General features: G+C 36.9%; 2 protein-coding genes across 2 annotated transcripts; both read left to right on the forward strand.

Moving 5' to 3' along the window:
• Nucleotides 1–695: 695 nt before the first annotated feature.
• fuca1.2 (alpha-L-fucosidase 1, tandem duplicate 2) lies at nt 696–10,836 on the forward strand. The gene is made up of 8 exons (XM_027175708.2): nt 696–1,216; nt 4,137–4,271; nt 4,891–5,028; nt 5,216–5,321; nt 5,438–5,638; nt 6,083–6,273; nt 9,565–9,664; nt 10,308–10,836. Exons 1-8 carry the CDS (start codon nt 882–884, stop codon nt 10,437–10,439), a joined length of 1,338 nt encoding a protein of 445 aa, XP_027031509.2. The 5' UTR covers nt 696–881; the 3' UTR covers nt 10,440–10,836.
• A 227-nt stretch (nt 10,837–11,063) lies between these two features.
• Nucleotides 11,064–19,550, forward strand: gmpr (guanosine monophosphate reductase). The gene is made up of 9 exons (XM_027175709.2): nt 11,064–11,459; nt 14,582–14,701; nt 16,051–16,134; nt 16,333–16,506; nt 16,614–16,695; nt 16,909–17,015; nt 18,046–18,088; nt 18,180–18,339; nt 18,629–19,550. Exons 1-9 carry the CDS (start codon nt 11,373–11,375, stop codon nt 18,807–18,809), a joined length of 1,038 nt encoding a protein of 345 aa, XP_027031510.1. The 5' UTR covers nt 11,064–11,372; the 3' UTR covers nt 18,810–19,550.
• Nucleotides 19,551–20,233: the final 683 nt, after the last annotated feature.

A 20,233-nucleotide genomic window follows, 5' to 3' on the forward strand; every position in this document is an offset into this window, starting at 1 on the left:
TACTGTATTCTAAACATTGTTTATCTGTTTTTATTCATGTTTATCTATTTAATTTAGTGTTTATCTGAACCATGTGCATAGATTACTGAGAAGGCCACTTTACAGATTTAAATATCAAGTGGACACAAAGGACACCCCAGTCACCTTATTAGCAAACCTCAGAGCCTAAGCAGAGAGTGGATCAAATCTACCCTTGAATTGAAGCTGATATTATTGTGCAAATGATATTGTGCACACTTTTGAGGATTTATTTCAGGAAAATAAATCTGTGTTGAGGGTCAGTGGAATTTGTCATCGAGGTCCCTGTCAAAATAATTACATACAAATACAGTTCATTTTCAATTCATTTTATTTGTATAGCGCTTTTAACAATTTCCCATTGTCTCAAAGCAGCTTTACAGAAATATGGAAACAGAAGAGAAAAGAGAAATTTATATATTATAAATATATAATAATAATAAGAAAAAATAATGATAAAAATAAATTAATTAATATATGCAATTAAAATAGAAAAAATAATTAAAAAACATGAATTAAAATTTTAAATACTATTTATCTATCCTTATCCCTAACATATATATATTTAAACCAGAGAATTTTAGTAAAATATCAAAAACAATCCTACCTGTTGCTTGTATTTGTTGAATGCGTAAAAGCGGCGCAATAACGACGCACTAAACGCTCCTACAGAATCACATGCCCAATGCGGAAGGCCAGTCATATGACTGAAACAAGCACAAAGACAATGCAAAACTTGTCTAACCTGTAGTAAAAATCATGTGGATGATATTTTCTTGTCCTCTCGGAGGCAGCTAGACGGATGTTGACTTGCACCAGCGGCTGATCGGGTGTAGTTAGATCTGTGTACGTTAGAATAAACGATGCAGTTGTGGATCTGCGCAGTGTGCTGTGTGCTGGTGGTCACTGCAGAGCGGTACAGTCCCGACTGGAACAGCCTGGACTCCAGACCGCTGCCGAAATGGTACGACGACGCCAAGTTCGGGCTGTTCGTCCACTGGGGGGTGTTTTCGGTGCCGGCTTTCGGCAGTGAGTGGTTCTGGTGGTACTGGCAGGGTGCGCTGGATCCCGCATACATCGGCTTCATGCTGAAGAATTATCCTCCTGGATTCACTTACGCAGAGTTCGCACCACAATTTAACGCGCAGTTTTTCCAGCCAGATGACTGGGCAGAAGTGTTCGAGGCTTCAGGAGCCAAGTGAGTACTCCATGAGTTTAGAGGTGGATGTGATCAGGATTTATCAGGTTTATTGGCCAAGTGTTTTTACACACACAAGGAATTCGGTTCCACATGTTTGTGACTCTGAAAAAAGTAAAGACATAAATAACACTATACTATACATTTAGCTAGGACTATACAGGACAGACTATACAAGACAGACTATACAAGACAAATACAGACTATACAAGACAGACTATACAGGACAGACTATACAAGACAGACTATACAGGACAGACTATACAGGACAAATACAGACTATACAGGACAGACTATACAGGACAAATACAGACTATACAAGACAGACTATACAGTACAGACTATACAGGACAAATACAGACTATACAGGACAGACTATACAGGGCAAATACAGACTATACAGGACAGACTATACAAGACAGACTATACAAGACAAATACAGACTATACAGGACAGACTATACAAGACAAATACAGACTTTACAGGACAGACTATACAGGACAAATACAGACTATACAGGACAGACTATACAGGACAAATACAGACTATACAGGACAGACTATACAGGACAAATACAGACTATACAGGACAGACTATACAAGACAAATACAGACTATACAGGACAGACTATACAAGACAAATACAGACTATACAGGACAGACTATACAGGACAAATACAGACTATACAGGACAGACTATACAGGACAAATACAGACTATACAGGACAGACTATACAGGACAAATACAGACTATACAGGACAGACTATACAGGACAGACTATACAGGACAAATACGGACTATACAGGACAGACTATACAAGACAAATGCAGACTATACAGGACAGACTATACAGGACAAATACAGACTATACAGGACAGACTATACAGGACAAATGCGGACTATACAGGACAGACTATACAAGACAAATACAGACTATACAGGACAGACTATACAGGACAAATACAGACTATACAGGACAGACTATACAGGACAAATGCGGACTATACAGGACAGACTATACAAGACAAATACAGACTATACAGGACAAATACAGACTATACAGGACAGACTATACAAGACAAATATAACGGCTCCTGAATTTTTTCTCCGTGACTAGAAAAAAGAAAAACCACGCTTCATCTGATGCCTTCAGAACTTCAATATTTACTCTTTGTTTCACCACAACTTCAGTTGAGCACCGTGAAAAACTAAAAGAATAAAATAAAATTGCAATCAGATTTGTAATGAAGTGAATTCCATGACATTGTTTGATCAATCACATGGCCTATTAAACATACTAATACACAAAAATACCGTGTGCTTTCCAATCAGGATTCAGGAGACATTAGAGTTCTTCTGATTAACCAGGCTTACAGTAATTAATCTTACTCTTCTTACAATCTTACACTCAGTTCACATGTAATAACCTTGTGCTTTTCAATGCGCCATGCTGCTTATCAAATCACGTGACCAACACATACAATGGTACTTATTTTTTCTCCAGTAGGTGTCACTATTGCCGATTGTTAAACAAATAAAATATACAATAACCTAGAAAACATTCAATTATTACACAATATTTGTAACAAACAAACACCTTAAAAAGGTAACAAAAATATTCAGCAAGAAATGTACTACAGTATATCTGTTCTAGCTACAACAAATACAGACTATACAAGACAATACAGACTATAAAAGACAAGACAGACTATACAAGACAGACTATACAAGACAAATACAGACTATACATACAAGACAGACTATACAAGACAGACAATACAGACTACACAAGACAAGACAAAAACAGACAATGTGAGACACTATACACAGTACAAGTATTAAATATGAATACAGAATATAGGCTGATCAGTTATGTACATATAGTGTGAGAAGTGCAAGGTAGTGCAAATAACAATATTGTGCAATATTATGCTTTTTGTACAATATACAGCAGCAGTAGTGTGTGTAAATATATACTGATGATGTGATGACTGACAGTTCTGATAATGCAGATATGAAGCAGTGAATATAATTATGGTGAGTTGTTGATCAGGGTGATTGTCTGGGGGAAGAAACTGTTCCTGTGTCTGGCAGTTTTAGTAAGCAAAGTTCTGTAGCACCTGACAGAAGGGAGGAGCTGAAAGAGGTTGTGTCCAGGGTGTGAAGGGTCAGTAGTGATATTTCCTGCCCGGTTTCTAGATCATGTATAATACAATTCCCGGGGAGAGGGCAAGGGGGCACCAGTTATGATTATTTTCTGCTCTTTTAACTGTGTTGCAAATATATTCATATATCAAAGATAATTAATGAAACATTTCTCCCTGTTAAATTTTATTAAATCGAATTTATTTATATTTTTTAATGCAAATGAGGCTTTGTCCAATACAAATACCAATACATTTTTAAACTTAATAAAATAAATGGTTTGTTATATTAGTTAATATAATTAATACATAAAGTTAATATGGCTATTAGTTAATATAATTAATAAGTAAATCCAACAACTATCTTTAATCATTAGTTTGCACCATATTGCATGTCACGTTGCCACTGAAACAAGTCCCCAACACCACTGAACTTTGACATGTCTAGTACAATTGTGTATGCAGACCAAACCATCAGGTCTTGTTCATGTTTCATGAGAAGCTGTAGATATTGTGAGATATACTGTAGATATTAGTGTTTGGAATGATTGAGGAAATATATAATATATAATTAAAGAATTACTGTCAGTATGCAAACATTTGCCTACAGAGAACAAGACAGAACACATTTCACTAGGCCACACCTAGTGTTGTATTGTTTCAGATGTGTTAGTACAATGAAAAATCAGCTTAAAAAACAAGCGGTTTACAGATCTGTTTATTATAATAACCCTGTCTTAAATGTGTTGTTCCTGAACTTGTCTTACGTCATGCAGGTACGTTGTTTTTACTACAAAACACCATGAAGGTTTTACTAACTGGGGATCGCCAACATCATGGAACTGGAACTCTGTTGATAATGGGCCTCACCGGGACCTTGTCGGGGAGCTGGGGGCTGCCATTAGGAAGAGGTGTGTGATGCCTCTTATCTATTATTGAATATACACAATTATACCCCAACGTTGTTGAATTCCCAGTTCTGGTTGCCCAGTAGGTCAACAGTTCTGCAATGTTTATATTAGTGTTATATTTTCTATAGTAACAACTTAATAACAGGAACTTGAGTGGTGCAGACTCGACATAAACAGCTTAAAATGTGTGCAGTGTTTTTTGTTTTTTGATGAGCTGTTTATTTAGCATTGTTAAAGAACTTAGCAGACAGTTTGAGAAGCTGATGAGGAAGTGATTCGAAATTTTTCAGGATCAGAAAGAGCTTTATTGCCAGGTATGTTTTCACATACAAGGAATTTGTTTTGGTGACAGAAGCTCCACAGTGTAACAGAATGTCACTGACAAGACAAGAACACTCATATATATATATATATATATATATATATATATATATATATATATATATATATATATATATATATATATATATATATATATATATATATGACAATCCACATTTAAGTTACTTCTTTTGAAGGTGCAACATTAAATATAGATTTAAACATGTCTTTCTTATTGGGGATACTGACATATTAACTTGTATTATATGCCTGACATGTTTATAAATGCTTCTTGCAGGTCTCTGCACTATGGACTCTACCACTCCTTGTATGAATGGTTCAATCCTCTGTATCTTAAAGACAAGAAGTCAGGCTTTAAGACCCAGGAATTTGTTTATAGCAAAACCTGGCCAGAGCTCATTGACCTTGTCAAAAGGTAATCTGGGGCAGTCACACACCCTCATCACATGTCTTTATAAAATACTAAAACACACCAGATAGCAGAAATGATCAGACATGCATTTTGTTAAGCTTGAGCTTGCTTTTTGCCATGTCATCTCATCTTAACCTTTGTATTACTCCAGGAAATGTTTATTAGCTGATGATATCTCTTTCATTTTAAGGTACCAGCCAGAGCTGATCTGGTCAGATGGGGATTGGGAAGCCCCTGACACCTACTGGAACTCCACTGGATTTTTAGCCTGGCTTTACAATGACAGTCCAGTGAAGGTGAGAAATTTAGCCTGTGTAATATCTACAGTTATTTATCCAGGTTAATCTGTATAATGTTTTACACTGGAATTTGATTTAATCTGGACTTTAATGTTATAAATCTGTCTCTGCAGGATGTAATCGTGGTGAATGACAGATGGGGAATCGGGACATACTGTAAACATGGCGGTTACTATAACTGTGCTGATAAGTTTACTCCATCCACAATGCCCAAACACAAATGGGAGAAATGTAATTCAATAGACACATACTCCTGGGGATATCGCAGGAACTTGAGGCTCGGTGATTTAATGGATTTGCCCACCATTATAAAGGTGAAATGTTTCTGTCTAATAATAAACGGATTAAATCTAATGATCTTTCAATAGACGAATTAAGAACGTGTTGTTATTTAACAAAATAAACTTACAATCAACAAAATAGTAAGTTTCTAAATGGAGACATTTATAAAAGGAGTACATAACGGAATAATTTTTGGTTTCTTGTTTTTTCTGACTTTTAATTTCAAGAGTAACTATTTTTAGTTGTTTTATTGAAACTCATAACAGGAACTAACTTGACTTATGGACATTTTAAAACATTAAATGTAACTATAAGCAAATTTTTTTATCATTGGCAAAGTGCTGGTGTGTAAGAGGAATAAATCACTTCAGATCATGCCTTTTATAGGGAAAATAATCTTCAGGGTCTGGCCATATCACACTAGTCATGGACTCTCTTTTAACAGCATTTGCTCATCATACTTTTATCTCTGGCAGGATCTCGTCTTCACTGTAGCCTATGGAGGAAACTATCTGCTGAATATCGGACCTACGTCAGATGGCATGATCCCAGCCATTTTTGAGGAGCGTCTCCGAGGTGTTGGTGCCTGGTTGAAGGTTAACGGTGAGGCGATTTACGGCACCACACCCTGGAGAGTTCAAGCGGAGAATGCTACTGTGCCAGTCTGGTGAGTCTTGTTTTTGCTAGATGCAGTATATCTTTAAAGCAGGAAGAAATAGATTTGTGTTGGGCACAGAAGAGCAAAGGACAGTGAAGGACTCATTCAGCAGCTGTTTTTTCTTACCATCGTATCATGGCTGCTACACTAAACTGAACAGAACAAACAGAAAAACAATAAAAACACAAGCTAGTCATAGCAAGTCAAAAACCAACATACCACACCATTGTGTGCTAACTGTGTTAAAGTCTAATATAATACAAGGAGGGGTTTTTTAACTGTAGGGAATTCTGTGTTCTGTTTGCAGTCATTAAAGTCACTCATTAAAGGCTTGTACCTGAAGGTCATGCAGAGACAGACAACACATTATAGAAAGTTACAAATGTAAATACTGTATTAGAGATCTAAATAATGACAGCATATGTCATTCTGATCTGACTGATCAGAACTCGTTAGAATTTTTTATATAACTAACCCTAATAATTAACCTCATAGATTCAATGCAACTATAGCACTGAGATGTTTTATGTAAAGTCGCCTTATTTGCTTAACCCGAATACATGACAAGCCTACTGGTGAAATGCTGAGTAACACTAGAATTAACACTGCTTGAACTTTTGTCACTTACTCTTGCATATCATAAAGCAGTGGGAAAAAAATCTCGGGACGCTCGCACAAGACATGCCCCAGTAAAGTAGGCATTGCCTATACCTACATTGTCTGAGAGCATGTTTGCTTTTTAATTACATTTACATTTATAGCACTGGGCATCTGCCTTATCCCAGAACAATATACAAAAGGGATTCAACACTGGTTCACTAGGTCACAGATTAGGATAAACTCAGCCAAAAACAGGAAATATAGTATCAAAAGTATAAAAATAGTAGGGCTGTAGCTATCGAATATTTTAGTAATCGAGTATGCTACCGAAAATTTCATCGATTAATAGAGCAATCTGATAAAATGTATTTTTGCTTAATTAAAGAGCAATATTAAATATACAAGAGAAAATAAGACGGGTCTCTTAAAATGAACAACTAATTGGTTTCCTTTTTTAGAAAAATGAACTTTTATTTTTTAAACGCATAGTTTGCAATGCATACAACAATATTTTCTATCTAAAATAAACATTTAGATATAACCCATTGTTTCTCTGCCTGTACTTGTACTGTGAACAATGACAAAGTTGACTGAGAAGAATTAAGTACATTTAAGTGCCAAACATTCTGGGCTTTAAATAAACCCTTTTCTGAGATGCAAAAACAAAAAATAAATTACTTTCAAATTACTTTTCTAAATTATCAAAACTAAGGCATACTTTTAAATAAATAAATAAATAAATAAATAAATAAATAAATAAATAAATAAATAAATAAAAAATATTGCCTTTAAGTCATGCAACTTAACTTTCAGAACTAAAAGATTCAAAATCTACAGCTCAGGCATAACATAAGCCTTTACTGTCTTCTTGAAATGCTTTGTGGTATTTAAGAGGCAAAAAAGGAACTTATTACTAGAAGAGGAGCTTGGACCTAGAGCCTATAAATCTATATATTATATATATATAAATCAGACTATAAAAGTCTCTCTCTTGCAACGTGTGTGTGCTTTAAAAGTCTTTAAAGGAGCATGTGATTGCAATGAAGAAAGGTAAACATATCAACATGCTCAGAACGGAGGCTTGCCCTGCGCTTTGAAGCAATGTTTCCTTTGGACATTTTCTGTCGTTTTCTCCTGTTTGTTTCTTCTCTTTTCTCATTGGCATTGTTATCGCTCCCTTCCATTTTGCAGCCCGCACTAGCAGGCACCCTCAAATCAAAAGACCGCTAACGCCTTGCGTCTCCTTCCACTTTGACGTAAGAGCGTTGTCACACACACACACACACACACACACACACACACACACACACACACACACAATAATTGCACAAGAACGTGACGTGAGCTTTAAAATGAATTAAAAGTGGCTTCGAGGCAGAAGAATTTGCCTCGATAAATTTTTGTAATCGAGTTACTCGAGGAATCGTTTGAGCCCTAAACAATAGTATAAAGTAGTATATAGTATAAAAACAATAGCAATATTTATTAATTATACATATAATTTAGAATTTGATAATATATAAAAATAAGAGGCGGTTTAAGTGTTTTAGGAAGTGTTTTTTTGAATATAGCCAGTGACACGTAGGGGAAAGTTCATTAAACCACCTCAATTCCAGAACAGAAAAGAGTCTTGTTGTATACCTACCTACCTCTTACCCTGAGAGATGGTGGGACCAGTTGAGCAGTGCTGGTAGGTCTGAGGGTGCGAGGTGCAGTGTGAGGATTGATAAGGGCTTTGAGGTAAGAGAGAGCTGGTCCATTTTTGGCCTTGTAGACAAACCTGTTTTGGAAGCCAGTCGAGTGAGTGGAGGAGTAGGGTGGTATGTGTGAGTACTTGGGTAGGTTGAAAACAAGCCAGGACGCTGCATTTTGAATCATTCGAATTGCATTCCTAGGAAGACTTGCCAGCAGTGAATTGCAGATTACCTAGTATGTTCAATACAATTGAATGTTAAATGAAGTACCTTAGCAACCTGTGTGGGGAAAAATGGCCAAATTCTTCTCATGCTTTAGAGAAGAAACTGAAATAAACATGTCACTTTAGCAAAATGGGATGAAAAGGACAGACGATTGTACATGGTTAGCCCAATGTTGTGAGCAATCGCCGATCAGATTTTTATGCATGGATATCACAAGATCCCAGCCTGGGGATGAATCACTTGGTACCAGGTGGGAAGCAAACCATTCCCATGCTGCTCCACCAATTCCAAGACTCCTCAGGGTGGAAAAGAGAGTCTTGTAGTTGAATCTGTCAATTGCTGCCGAAAGATTGAGGAGCATTAGGACAGATGACAGCTTGGCTGATCTAGCAGCATGTAGTTTTGTACTGACAAACAAAAGGGAAGTCTCTGTGGAATGTGCTGCTTTGAAACCAGCCAGATTGGTTCATCTCAAGGTTGGTCTGCGAGAGATATACAGACAGTTGGTTGCAAAAATGCATTAAAGAACTTTAGAAATAAAAAAGAGAAATGATACCAGTCTGTAGATGTTTATTACTGTAGCATTACTTCTTCAACATCCTTCCAACCTGTCATCGATTATTGTCATAATTCACCTATTAAATCTTCAATTGCTCCAAAGAAATGTCAGTCCAAAAACTGTCTATAGTTTCTTTTGTTTTGCATTTCCCAAGACAGGAAAATGTGCTGTAGGATCCTTTCAAGGTATTATTATATAAGATACCTGTCTTTTTGTTTACAGGTACACTTCCAAGAACTCCACTGTGTATGCCATCTTTCACACCAGACCGAAGCAGTACTCATTTGAGCTTTTCTCTCCTGTAACTTCAGACACTACTGTGGTAAGTAGGACTAAAGCCTTTGCTACATGAATGATAAAATTTGTGTGTGTGTTTTGCCAATTGAAATGGGCTTTTCGTTCTTATTCTGTAATGTAAGCCTATATTTCTTTAAATGTATTCATTCCTTCAGTCAACAAACACCCACACTACAAGATTCGGGCAGTAAAAAACCTCACACTTTCAAATTAAGTCTAGAAATCATGTACATACATTTACATGCACTTCATTCATAAAGTGTACAACTCTGATTGTTAGAATTTGCATAAGAGGTGAAGGAAATCTGCTGCTGTCCAAAGACCCCATAGGATTTTGCAGAATTCCTCACGAACATACTTGACTTCTTATTAAAAGTTGTGGTTGACTGCAGTACACAATTTTTAAAAATTTGAATAGCCTTGACAGGTGGATTGTTTGAGATAGGATCAAAGTTTAAACACCCCACACCACAGGATATACAGGATGATGACCTGCCTCCAATCAGGTCACCTTATGTAGGTCACTGGCAGAGGAAATCGTAAAGTGTGGTACAGGCATAATTCATTTATGAACAGAGCTGCAAATCCTAATTAAGTGCTAGTTTATTATACATAAATCTGCATTATATGCAAATTGGGATAAGTCTTATGTTCTTTCATTTATTCAGGTGACTCTGTTAGGAAGGGATGAGCCTTTAAAGTGGGCTCCACTGCATTCATCTGGACTGCTCCTGCTCCTGCCTGAGCTGCCGTGCACTGCCGCCGGGGCATGGGCCATCAAACTCAATGGAGTGGCGTAACGGTCTAACATGGTTCATAGGAGACAAGTTTCTAGATAATTTTAACGCAAGGCTGCATCTCACCTTAACAATTTGCCTTAATTTTTTATTGAAAGGAAATAATGGATAAATAGTCAATAATTTTTTACTGGAAGTAAATGAAGAATAAATAGTAAATATTTTTTTTATTGAAAAATTCTATGATTTTTATCAAATTTATTTCCAGATGCACTGTTTACAATTTACCAAATAAATGATTTCTGTCATTTGTCAAGCTGTCTACATTTTGTATATCTGTATGTATGCAACTGTTTATCGCCATATTATAAGTACTTTTCAGTATATTAAGAAATTAAACTGTCTGGAATATTTCAACTATCAAATCAATAAATGTCCATAAATGGATAGTTTGCATCAATGAACATTACATTAACATGTAATCTCATTTTGTTTTGAATAGATAATAAGTAAGTGAGATTGGATGAGATCCCCATCTTTTCTTTATTTGTCCCCTTCTATTTCATTTCCCCTGTTTCCCATCCCCCGTGTTCCCCAGGGGGCGGTCTGAAAGGGTAGCTAGAGTTCTGCTTCTGTCTGTGTGCCACTGCGCATACTGCAGTGCTGAGCCGCAGAGTGTGTGTGTGTGTGTGAGTGTGTGTGTGTGTTTATGTGTGTCAGCTGGCCAGACGGGAAATGTGCCTGCCTCGGCTGCTGCTGCTACTCAACACTGTAAGAGGAGAGAGGAGTGAGCAGGGACAAAGCAGGGAGCGAGGAAGCGAGAATTAGAGTATGGCTCTTGCCAAATAAAGCCATGTGGGCCTGGGGTGGGATGGCTCTGATCACACTATAAATACGCTGGGCTTCTGCAGATTCGGGTTTGGTGCCTGGAGCTGTGTAGCAGCAAGTGCACCAGCCCAGCTCAGGAGAATCTCATCCACACTCAGGCCTTCAGCCATGCCACGAGTGGACTCTGACATCAAACTGGACTTTAAAGATGTCCTGTTGAGACCAAAGAGGAGCAGCCTAAAGAGCAGGTCTGAGGTAAGATCAGAAGCTGTGTGAGAGGTAAATCTGTCAAAGTGGAATTTAAGGCTTGGAAGAATGGTAGTGTTGACCTTGCTGAGGTTAAACTAACTTGACCTGGTTTTATTAGGGCCATATTTAGTTTCCTCTGAGGGGCTGCTTTTGATCAGAACTGATCTGTAGTCAGTCGATGTGTCTCTGCTGAGTGTTTTCATCTTCAGTATGTTGTCTTAATGCAACCTGAATCTGGCCCAGATACATAACCCAGAGGGAGAGGTACCTTACGGTGACAACTGTTCACGCTGAGGTAGAGCAACACAAGCTGAGTTACGTGCTGAAAATGTTTAAAAATAGGCCTATGTTCTTAATGCCTCTGAAAATAGATTCTACTCTGGTGCAGCTGCTCTGCTCAACATTGTCTGCTTTAAGTGAATGTGTGAGAAATACCCACAATGCAGTGCGGTCTAATGCATTATCTGAGTCCAAATGCCATTGCTTTCCTGGAAGTCTTCTAACCTGGCAATCTAGACATTCCCAGATCGCAATCATCTTTCTACACAAAAGGTATAATTAACATGCAATAACCATCATGACTGATTTGCAGTTTATTAAGTCTTACTGATGTGTCAAGAACTTCCAAAACCTCCAGTTTCTCCATTTTAGGCACTATTTGGAATCTTGCCACTATATAAAAATATGTTTATTAACAGGACAAAGGTTGTCCTGCAAAATACACCCAGATTCTGCCTCATAATCTATGAGTCCAGCTCAGCTATTGATCTTGTGCATTAGAGAAGCCTCGCTCCCTGCAGGATGACGTCACAGGCCAGAAGATCATGTTAAAGCTTCCCTGATTCGATTGTGTCATGGCAAACGGTCCAAGACATAGATCATTTTTAAATATGGGAGCTGCAGCTGAAGCATTTCACCTTGTAAGAACCTCAACACAGAAACCTTAGTGATTTTGAACATTTAATACATACAAATACATTTAATAAACAAATACATTTAACTCAAGGAGACAATGAGAACAAAGTTTGGGCAAAACAATAATAAGGTGTAATAAAATACAATACAGCACAACAACTAGGAGGAAAAAAGGAGAAGTTTCCTTCATATGACTTCATATTTGCTTTATGAACACCAGTAATATAGTAATTCTTATAGCACTTGCAGGCTGGACAGATACGAGCCCATGTTCTCAGCAAAGCCTTTCCGTTGTTTAGAAATTTTGGTGTTCTGATCCAGTCCCAACTTTGAAAATTGAATATCGGTGTTCTTTTTTGGTTCCAAATGAACAATGTACATTTTTTGCTATGTGTGATATCATGCCAATCCACACAGCAGGAATAAGATCCTATCCTATGTCCTATCCAGTATTGGTATAATGTCCAACAGGGTTTACATTAAGACTTTTTTTTAAAGCAACCTATTTTTTATTATTATTCAATTCTATACATTTTTTAGTTATTAGTGACCAGATAACAAATAAGAGCTAGGTTTAACCACATCTAGTGTATTTGGAGTGCATTTGTCTGTCACTAGAAAAAAAAATCAAAGAGGTTAGTGTATGAAATAATATGATTATGATAAAACACTAATACTAATAATGATGTACAATATGAATCTGAGCATCAACTGATCAGCATTAGAACATTCAGTTTTACTAAGATCAAATATCAGATGTCTCATTGATTTGGTTATTCTTCTGTTTTAATCATTTCATATGGATACATTTCATATTTGCAACCCATAAAATACAGGCTAAAATCTAACAGAGCTATCATGTAGATGTTTAAGTTTATGTGAGAATGTCAAAGAAATGAAAGCGTTTCCGAAAACAATGTAAATCTCATAAAAATCATAATAGAAATGTTTATGTTGCTAGCCAATCAGTTTGCCAGTTGCAGTCTGTGTAGCTCATCAGGTTTGACTATAAGCTCCTTAGCTGACTACAAATAAACACTAGAAAAGTGTTGGATCAATTAAAAAAAAAAACCCACATGCAGTTCAATTTAGAAAGCAACAGGTTTTAAATAAAGTAGTAACGCAGTAAAATGAAACAGACTGGAGGCACAGCAAGAAGAGTGAAAGGAGGGCAATGTGGAGATCTGTGTGGGTGTGTGTGTGTGTGTGTGTGTGTGTGTGTGTGTGTGTGTGTGTGTGTGTGTGTGTGTGTGTGTGTGTGTGTGTGTGTGTATGTGTGAGTGTGTGTGTATGTGTGTGTGATTGTGTGTGTGATTGTGTGTGTGTGTGTGTGTGTGTGTGTGTGTGTGTGTGTGTGTGTGTGTGTGTGTGTGTGTGTGTGTGTGATTGTTCTCTCAGCTCATTTGCTCCTGTAAATGATTCAGCACAAACTTTGCATTCGAATGACCTGCATGTTAGTCAAATGTTTCCATTTAAAATCAGTCAAAAAGAACAAAAGACTTTCTGAATTTAACCTAAGGACAATTTTCTTTACATATCATACTTTACATAATTAGTATACTACATTGTTTTTCCACAAGCAGTTTCAGATACATGTAAAGAGTTCACTGAAATGACACATGATGTGACACGTGTTTCATTTTAAAACCCAGGACTGACGTGTCCAGATAATATTATTAAACTATTATGATGATGACTATTATGAACTATTATGATTATGTCACTCCCTCCTTCCAATAGCGAGTGAGGATTTAAAAAACTTTTATTACACTACATATTTTTGACATCTATGTTTCTCCAAGGTTTCTCTGATATACTTGAACATGTATCATATGCTGCAGCTCTGATATCATAAAATAGTAATAAAATGCCTTTTATGTCATTTCCGACATCAGCGTGGATGGTGAGATGTGTGTATGACTCTCATCTGAACCTATGATACACCAGGATTTATGGTATTTGTACTCTTTTCACTGAAAGATGAGAAAGTATTTTTATTGAAAGTACATATATATATATATATATTTAGTGCAAATCACTTTCTTACCCTAAGTTTCTTACCTTAGGTTGTATATAAGACTGTGTGTGTGTGTGTGTGTGTGTGTGTATGTGTATGTGTATGTGTATGTGTATGTGTATGTGTATGTGTATGTGTATGTGTATGTGTGTGTGTGTGTGTGTGTGTATGTGTGTGTGTGTGTCGTCCTGCATAGGTGGACCTGCAGAGGACTTTCACATTCCGCAACTCAAAGCATACATACAATGGCATCCCGATCATTGCTGCTAACATGGACACTACAGGTACTTTTGAGATGGCCCAGGTAATGAGCAAGGTGAGCATCTGTGCCATACACACTACTATAAATGTTAAAACAATGCCATAAGACCTGCATTCTGTTTCAGCACTTGTTATAGCTGAGTGCTAAGTTCTTTTGCCCTTAGAACAAAATCCAGCTTGGCATAAAAATGATATTTTGGCACAGAAAACAAAAATAGTTTGATAGTGTATTTTAAAATACACAGAACCTCCTTACAGAAGATGGTCTAAATATTTTCTATTATCTTGCTTGTTCACCGTTGTAACCTCTTCCCGAGCCATCAGTCAGATCTTAACAATTCTTCTTAACATACTGTAGTATCTCAGGACCATGACAGGATCAGAAGACAGAATGTCTTCTCAGATTTCGTTTTGATCGTAGATCAACAGAGAAACTGTAGATAAATTCTAATATAGAGTGAAATGCTAGGTGACATAATGTCCTTCCCAAAGCATCCAATAGTAATTACCTGATGCTCTGTTACAAATCCCATGATCCCAAGTTGTTAGAGAGAGTTAGACTACATTCCATACATCATGGGGGATGAAATCATTTGCACTCCCAGAAGACTCTACATGGACCTACTATGTGTCTGTGCAGTAGGAGTGTATCTAAAGACTGTTTGTATACGGTGGGGTTCAATTTCAGAAGACAACATTTAATTTGTCATTTGAAATTGGAAATAAATTGAAGGCTTTAAAATTCTGAAATATTTCAAATTTAGAAAATGTTTTTAATTTTTTGAATCTATAATATTCAAGATTCTGCACAATTTCTAGGTTCTTATTCAAATGTTAGCAGATTTTGTGATATTCACAAATCTCCTCTTCAGATGAGACTACAACGGGTTTGGTCTTAAATGGATCATCAGGTTTTGAAAAACAGTGACAAAACTGAAATAACTGAAATTCATTCACTATTCACACAATTTTTATTATTTATAAAATAGAAATATTTTCACCAGGGCTTCTAGACCTTTCATCCACACTTTGTGTCAACCTATATATATATATAAAAATTTAAATCTGTATCTCAGTGTTCATATCTGTGTATATATAACTCAAATTTGGGTGTGGCCTAAACCAGAAGGAGCTTTCTTTCTTTCTTTCTTTCTTTCTTTCTTTCTTTCTTTCTTTCTTTCTTTCTTTCTTTCTTTCTTTCTTTCTTTCTTTCAGATATTATTTTTGCTTGTAAACAAACAAACAAACAAACAAACAAATGACCTTCTATACCAATCTTTATGTATCTAATCAAGTTGTATCTGTTCAGAACACCAGATCATTTCAGTGAGTTCAGTTACATCTCTTCTGTGCACACTGGCCTTGTTCCCACAACCATTTTTTTTTCTTCTTTGTTTCTCTCAGCATACGCTCTTCACCGCCATCCACAAACATTACTCTGTGGAAGAATGGAAGTCATTTGCATCCAATCATCCAGAGTGCCTGGAGGTAACATTAAATTAAATGGAGCATGTGCCAAGTGACAGTGTGACTGAGCTTTTGCAATCTTTAGTCACAGCCAAGTAACAAATTATAGGAGGAAAACTCTGTAGTTCCATTTTAGTGGTTATTGTGATTCAAGCACAGTAGGAAATGTTCTGTCTTCTGGATCATCTGAATGTGTAACATCTTTTCTCTGATCTACAGCATGTGGCTGCAAGCTCAGGCAGTGGGCAATCAGATCTGGAGAAACTATGCAGCATTCTGGAAGCCGTTCCACTCATTAAGTACATCTGCCTGGATGTGGCCAATGGATATTCCGAGCATTTTGTGGAGTTTGTCAAAACAGTCCGGGGGAAGTTCCCTAACCACACCATTATGGTAAGTGAGAGCGCCAAGACCATTATTTTCCAAGCATTATATAGCAATCACCTGTTGCTTTGGTTTTAAAAACAATCCCATTATTCACATCTTTCTGGATTTAATAGGCTGGGAATGTAGTGACTGGAGAAATGGTGGAAGAGCTCATTCTTTCTGGAGCCGACATCATCAAAGTGGGCATCGGTCCAGGTGGGTACTGTGTCTCATTTTCATTTCTGAAACTAAAAAGCAATAAACAAGCAATAAATCTGTTCAGCTGGTCCTACACAAGACTGCATTTGCTATAAAGCTCAAATCACACAAGTGAAAAAAGCTGTATCTGAATAAATACCTCACAAAATCATCATGAATGCTTACAGTGTAGTGACTTTAGCAGAAGTGATGTAAAAACCATGCTTGCAGGTTCTGTATGTACCACCCGCATCAAGACCGGAGTGGGCTACCCTCAGTTAAGTGCTGTTATTGAGTGTGCGGATTCTGCTCATGGACTCAAAGGACACATCATCTCTGTGAGCATGAGTACACTTTCCATGCATCATGGATAAGACAATGGCTGGTTTTTAATATCAAGTCGCACTTACCTTATTTTATCATAAGAGGGCAGCATCTAGCTTTCTGTGCTTCATATAAGTACTAGAAGAGAAACATTTCATTTGATTAGTTTAAGGAAAAATCCATTCTGAAAAACGTATTCAGTAACTTTTGATCTTCATCTGTGTAAAAGATTTATTTGAATTTTTTTTTGTAACTATTTTTCCCTCATTACCCACAATGCTGTTTGACTGCCTTTAGAGGTGATGATGGGATTTAACCCTTGCTTCATCTCTACTTAGACTAGAGTGCTGCTTTAGACTTTTAGTGCTTTAGTTTAGACTTAGATTAGAGTGCTGCTTTAGACCTCCTCATCTGTCCACTTTCCAGCCACAGTCCAAATCAAGTTATAAAGCATCTTTAAAACTTTAATGCTATTGTCACCATCTTCACCATCACACAGTGTAGCTCTGCACAGTTGCATTGTCTAACAGCACTGCTTTCTGTAACCTTCAATCCTGGGCTTTTTGTGTCCACTTCTTCTACATTGGGTCTCTCATTAAAATCACATTTAATGTCACAGGAAGCTTCTGCTCCTTTGTTTTGTGGACTTACCTGACTGTTATAACAAAGTTATTCACAGATTAAATGGCATGGCATCTAATAGCAATTTCCTAATGTGATACCAGTGGCACACCACAGTTAACTTCTTATGGAAGGAAAAACACAAACACAACAACCAACAAATCAGCATCAGAGTATATAAATATTTATACAAATACTTTAAAAAATAAAATAAAATAAAAAATAAAAAATATTGTTTCAGAATGGATTTTTTTTTAAAGAGGATTAGAGTCCTAAAGACATTATTATTATTATTATTATTATTATTATTATTATTATTATTATTATTATTATTATTATTATTATTATTTACTCATTTTTTTAGTTCCATTTTTTGGAGTATTATATATTAAGTTGTAGATTAATTTGTTCCTCTCTCTCCAGGATGGAGGCTGCAGTTGTCCAGGAGATGTTGCAAAAGCCTTTGGTAAGTTTTGCTCGCAGGTCATTTTCATAATAAATACAAACTGTCATATGTGAGACGGCTCTGATTTCCTGTCTCCGTGCTGATCTTGAAGGCGCAGGGGCAGATTTTGTCATGCTAGGAGGAATGCTAGCAGGGCATGACCAATGTGCTGGTGAAGTCATCGAAAAGGATGGAAAGAAGTTAAAGCTGTTTTATGGCATGAGCTCAGACACAGCCATGAAAAAATATGTTGGTGGTGTTGCAGAATACAGGTAAAGACACCCGAATTTTCTTTAGAGACTTTATTGTACTTTTCTGTTCTTGAATTGCTTGCGAATAATGATAGTTGCAATATGATTGTCTACTTCCAATCATTTTATCATGTCCAACCATCATGTACAATTGAGTAATTGAGGGGCAAATTTTTGGTTTAAATTTATGCCCCAAGAAGGGCAGTTTGAAGGATTTTAACCACTCATCCAGACTCTTTCACTGCATGTAGTCTAGGTCTCATTTTTGCTTTTCATTGAAGATCAAAGGTCCCGATTCTTGTCTCTGCAGGGCGTCCGAGGGCCGGACCGTGCAGGTCCCCTACAAAGGTGACGTGGAGGACACCATCAGAGACATCACGGGTGGTCTGCGCTCCACTTGCACATATGTAGGAGCAGCCAAACTCAAGGAGCTCAGCCGCAGGACCACATTCATCAGAGTTACACAGCAATCGAGCCAAATGTTCACCTAAAACCATAAAGTACATTGAGACACTCATAAACTAAACAAACCTTTAGCACTCAGCGCTAAAGCTACATGTAACTGTACCTCATTGGGTCAGATTCATACATGTACCTTGGGTACAAGTGATTTCTAACTTTATACATGTCTCACAGACTCAAAACAGTTGCAGAGGATTTTTTTTTATTTCACTCAGGACTCATGTTGTAGTGCTTGACAAAACAACTCATCTACAGCACTAGCATGATTCAGCTTGTTTTTAATTTAAGACTTTATGCTCTGTAAGTTAAAAATGCCATGTTAAGGTTCCGTGCCGAAGAAGGTTGAATAGGGCTTGAACAAGTAGGCCTTTTCTTTGGGTAAAGAGATTTGTGAATTTATTCATTTCAACTATGCAACTATTTTAATGCTGAAAGGATATGAGCCAGCATGAGGTGCAAGTTAGAAGAATAAATAAAAGGACAAGTTCTCCTTATACAGTAAGAATACTATGTTGCCTATAAATATTTAATTATTTTAGCGAATGTGCTAATATTGGTGTACGATGTAACGCTGACTTGATTGGAACAGAGACTTGTGCAAAGCATACTGTATTATTTCTGTTGGCCTGCCTGCTTCTTGTATACTGTACACTGTTTTTTGGCAGGACGTAGCTATAAGACCAGAGGAATGTGAAAGGCTGCAGTGCCTAACGTCCTGTTCGTTTAGTGTCACACTGTAACTCATACAGTAATAAAGAGATCTAAATGAACTACATCTGTCGTAACTCTTTCATAAGATCCAAAGTTTCTTCTAATAGAACAAAAATGAAATCTTAAAATTATAGCCTGACCACTGTTTCCCAGATGAGCTGCTAAACGTTTAGCACATGCAGAGTGTCTTATTCCAAATAGACTTTTTCCCTGTCATTCAGAATTTAAACTATGACTAGGAACAATGTGAGCATTGTTATTGCTGCTGAAAGATTTAATAAGGGTGGTCAAGATGGAGATATTTGGCACTGCTAGAGTAGGATTCTGGAGAGGTTTGGAGCTATCAAACATCCACCCAGTCCATGCTAGCTATTAGACTAGCGATGTTTGACCTTGAACAGCGCTAACTAGCTGTATAAGTGAGTACTCGCCTACACCACTGATGTCTTTAATCATCAGGTATCTGAGTGCACATTGTGAGGTTTGGGACCTTGAAGTCATTGAATGTTTAACACCTTGAGACTAAATATAAAACTATAACTCAAGATACTAGAAGCAAAAATCCAAAATCTAACATCATCTAGTTTTCACACATATCAGATTTTTATACTACAATAAAAAAAAATCTAATTACGTTCCTATAATGATATGATCCAGGACACCTGCTAGCTAATTATTTCCCTCCTAAATGGTTTGAGCTTCATTGGTTACTGTTGTTCACTTCAGCGATGTGATGAGCTTT

This window comes from Tachysurus fulvidraco, chromosome 24, assembly GCF_022655615.1.
Source record: "Tachysurus fulvidraco isolate hzauxx_2018 chromosome 24, HZAU_PFXX_2.0, whole genome shotgun sequence".
Taxonomy (NCBI): Eukaryota; Metazoa; Chordata; class Actinopteri; order Siluriformes; family Bagridae; genus Tachysurus; species Tachysurus fulvidraco.

Bases quoted from the DNA above. Each gene is read 5' to 3' on its own strand.
- fuca1.2 (XM_027175708.2), top strand. From the start codon at position 882: ATGCAGTTGTGGATCTGCGCAGTGTGCTGTGTGCTGGTGGTCACTGCA. The intron at 4,272-4,890 runs GTGTGTGATGCC...TGCTTCTTGCAG, and splicing joins GGGGCTGCCATTAGGAAGAG to GTCTCTGCACTATGGACTCT. The intron at 6,274-9,564 runs GTGAGTCTTGTT...TTTTGTTTACAG, and splicing joins AATGCTACTGTGCCAGTCTG to GTACACTTCCAAGAACTCCA.
- gmpr (XM_027175709.2), top strand. From the start codon at position 11,373: ATGCCACGAGTGGACTCTGACATCAAACTGGACTTTAAAGATGTCCTG. The intron at 16,696-16,908 runs GTGGGTACTGTG...CCATGCTTGCAG, and splicing joins CAAAGTGGGCATCGGTCCAG to GTTCTGTATGTACCACCCGC. The intron at 18,340-18,628 runs GTAAAGACACCC...TTGTCTCTGCAG, and splicing joins GGTGGTGTTGCAGAATACAG to GGCGTCCGAGGGCCGGACCG.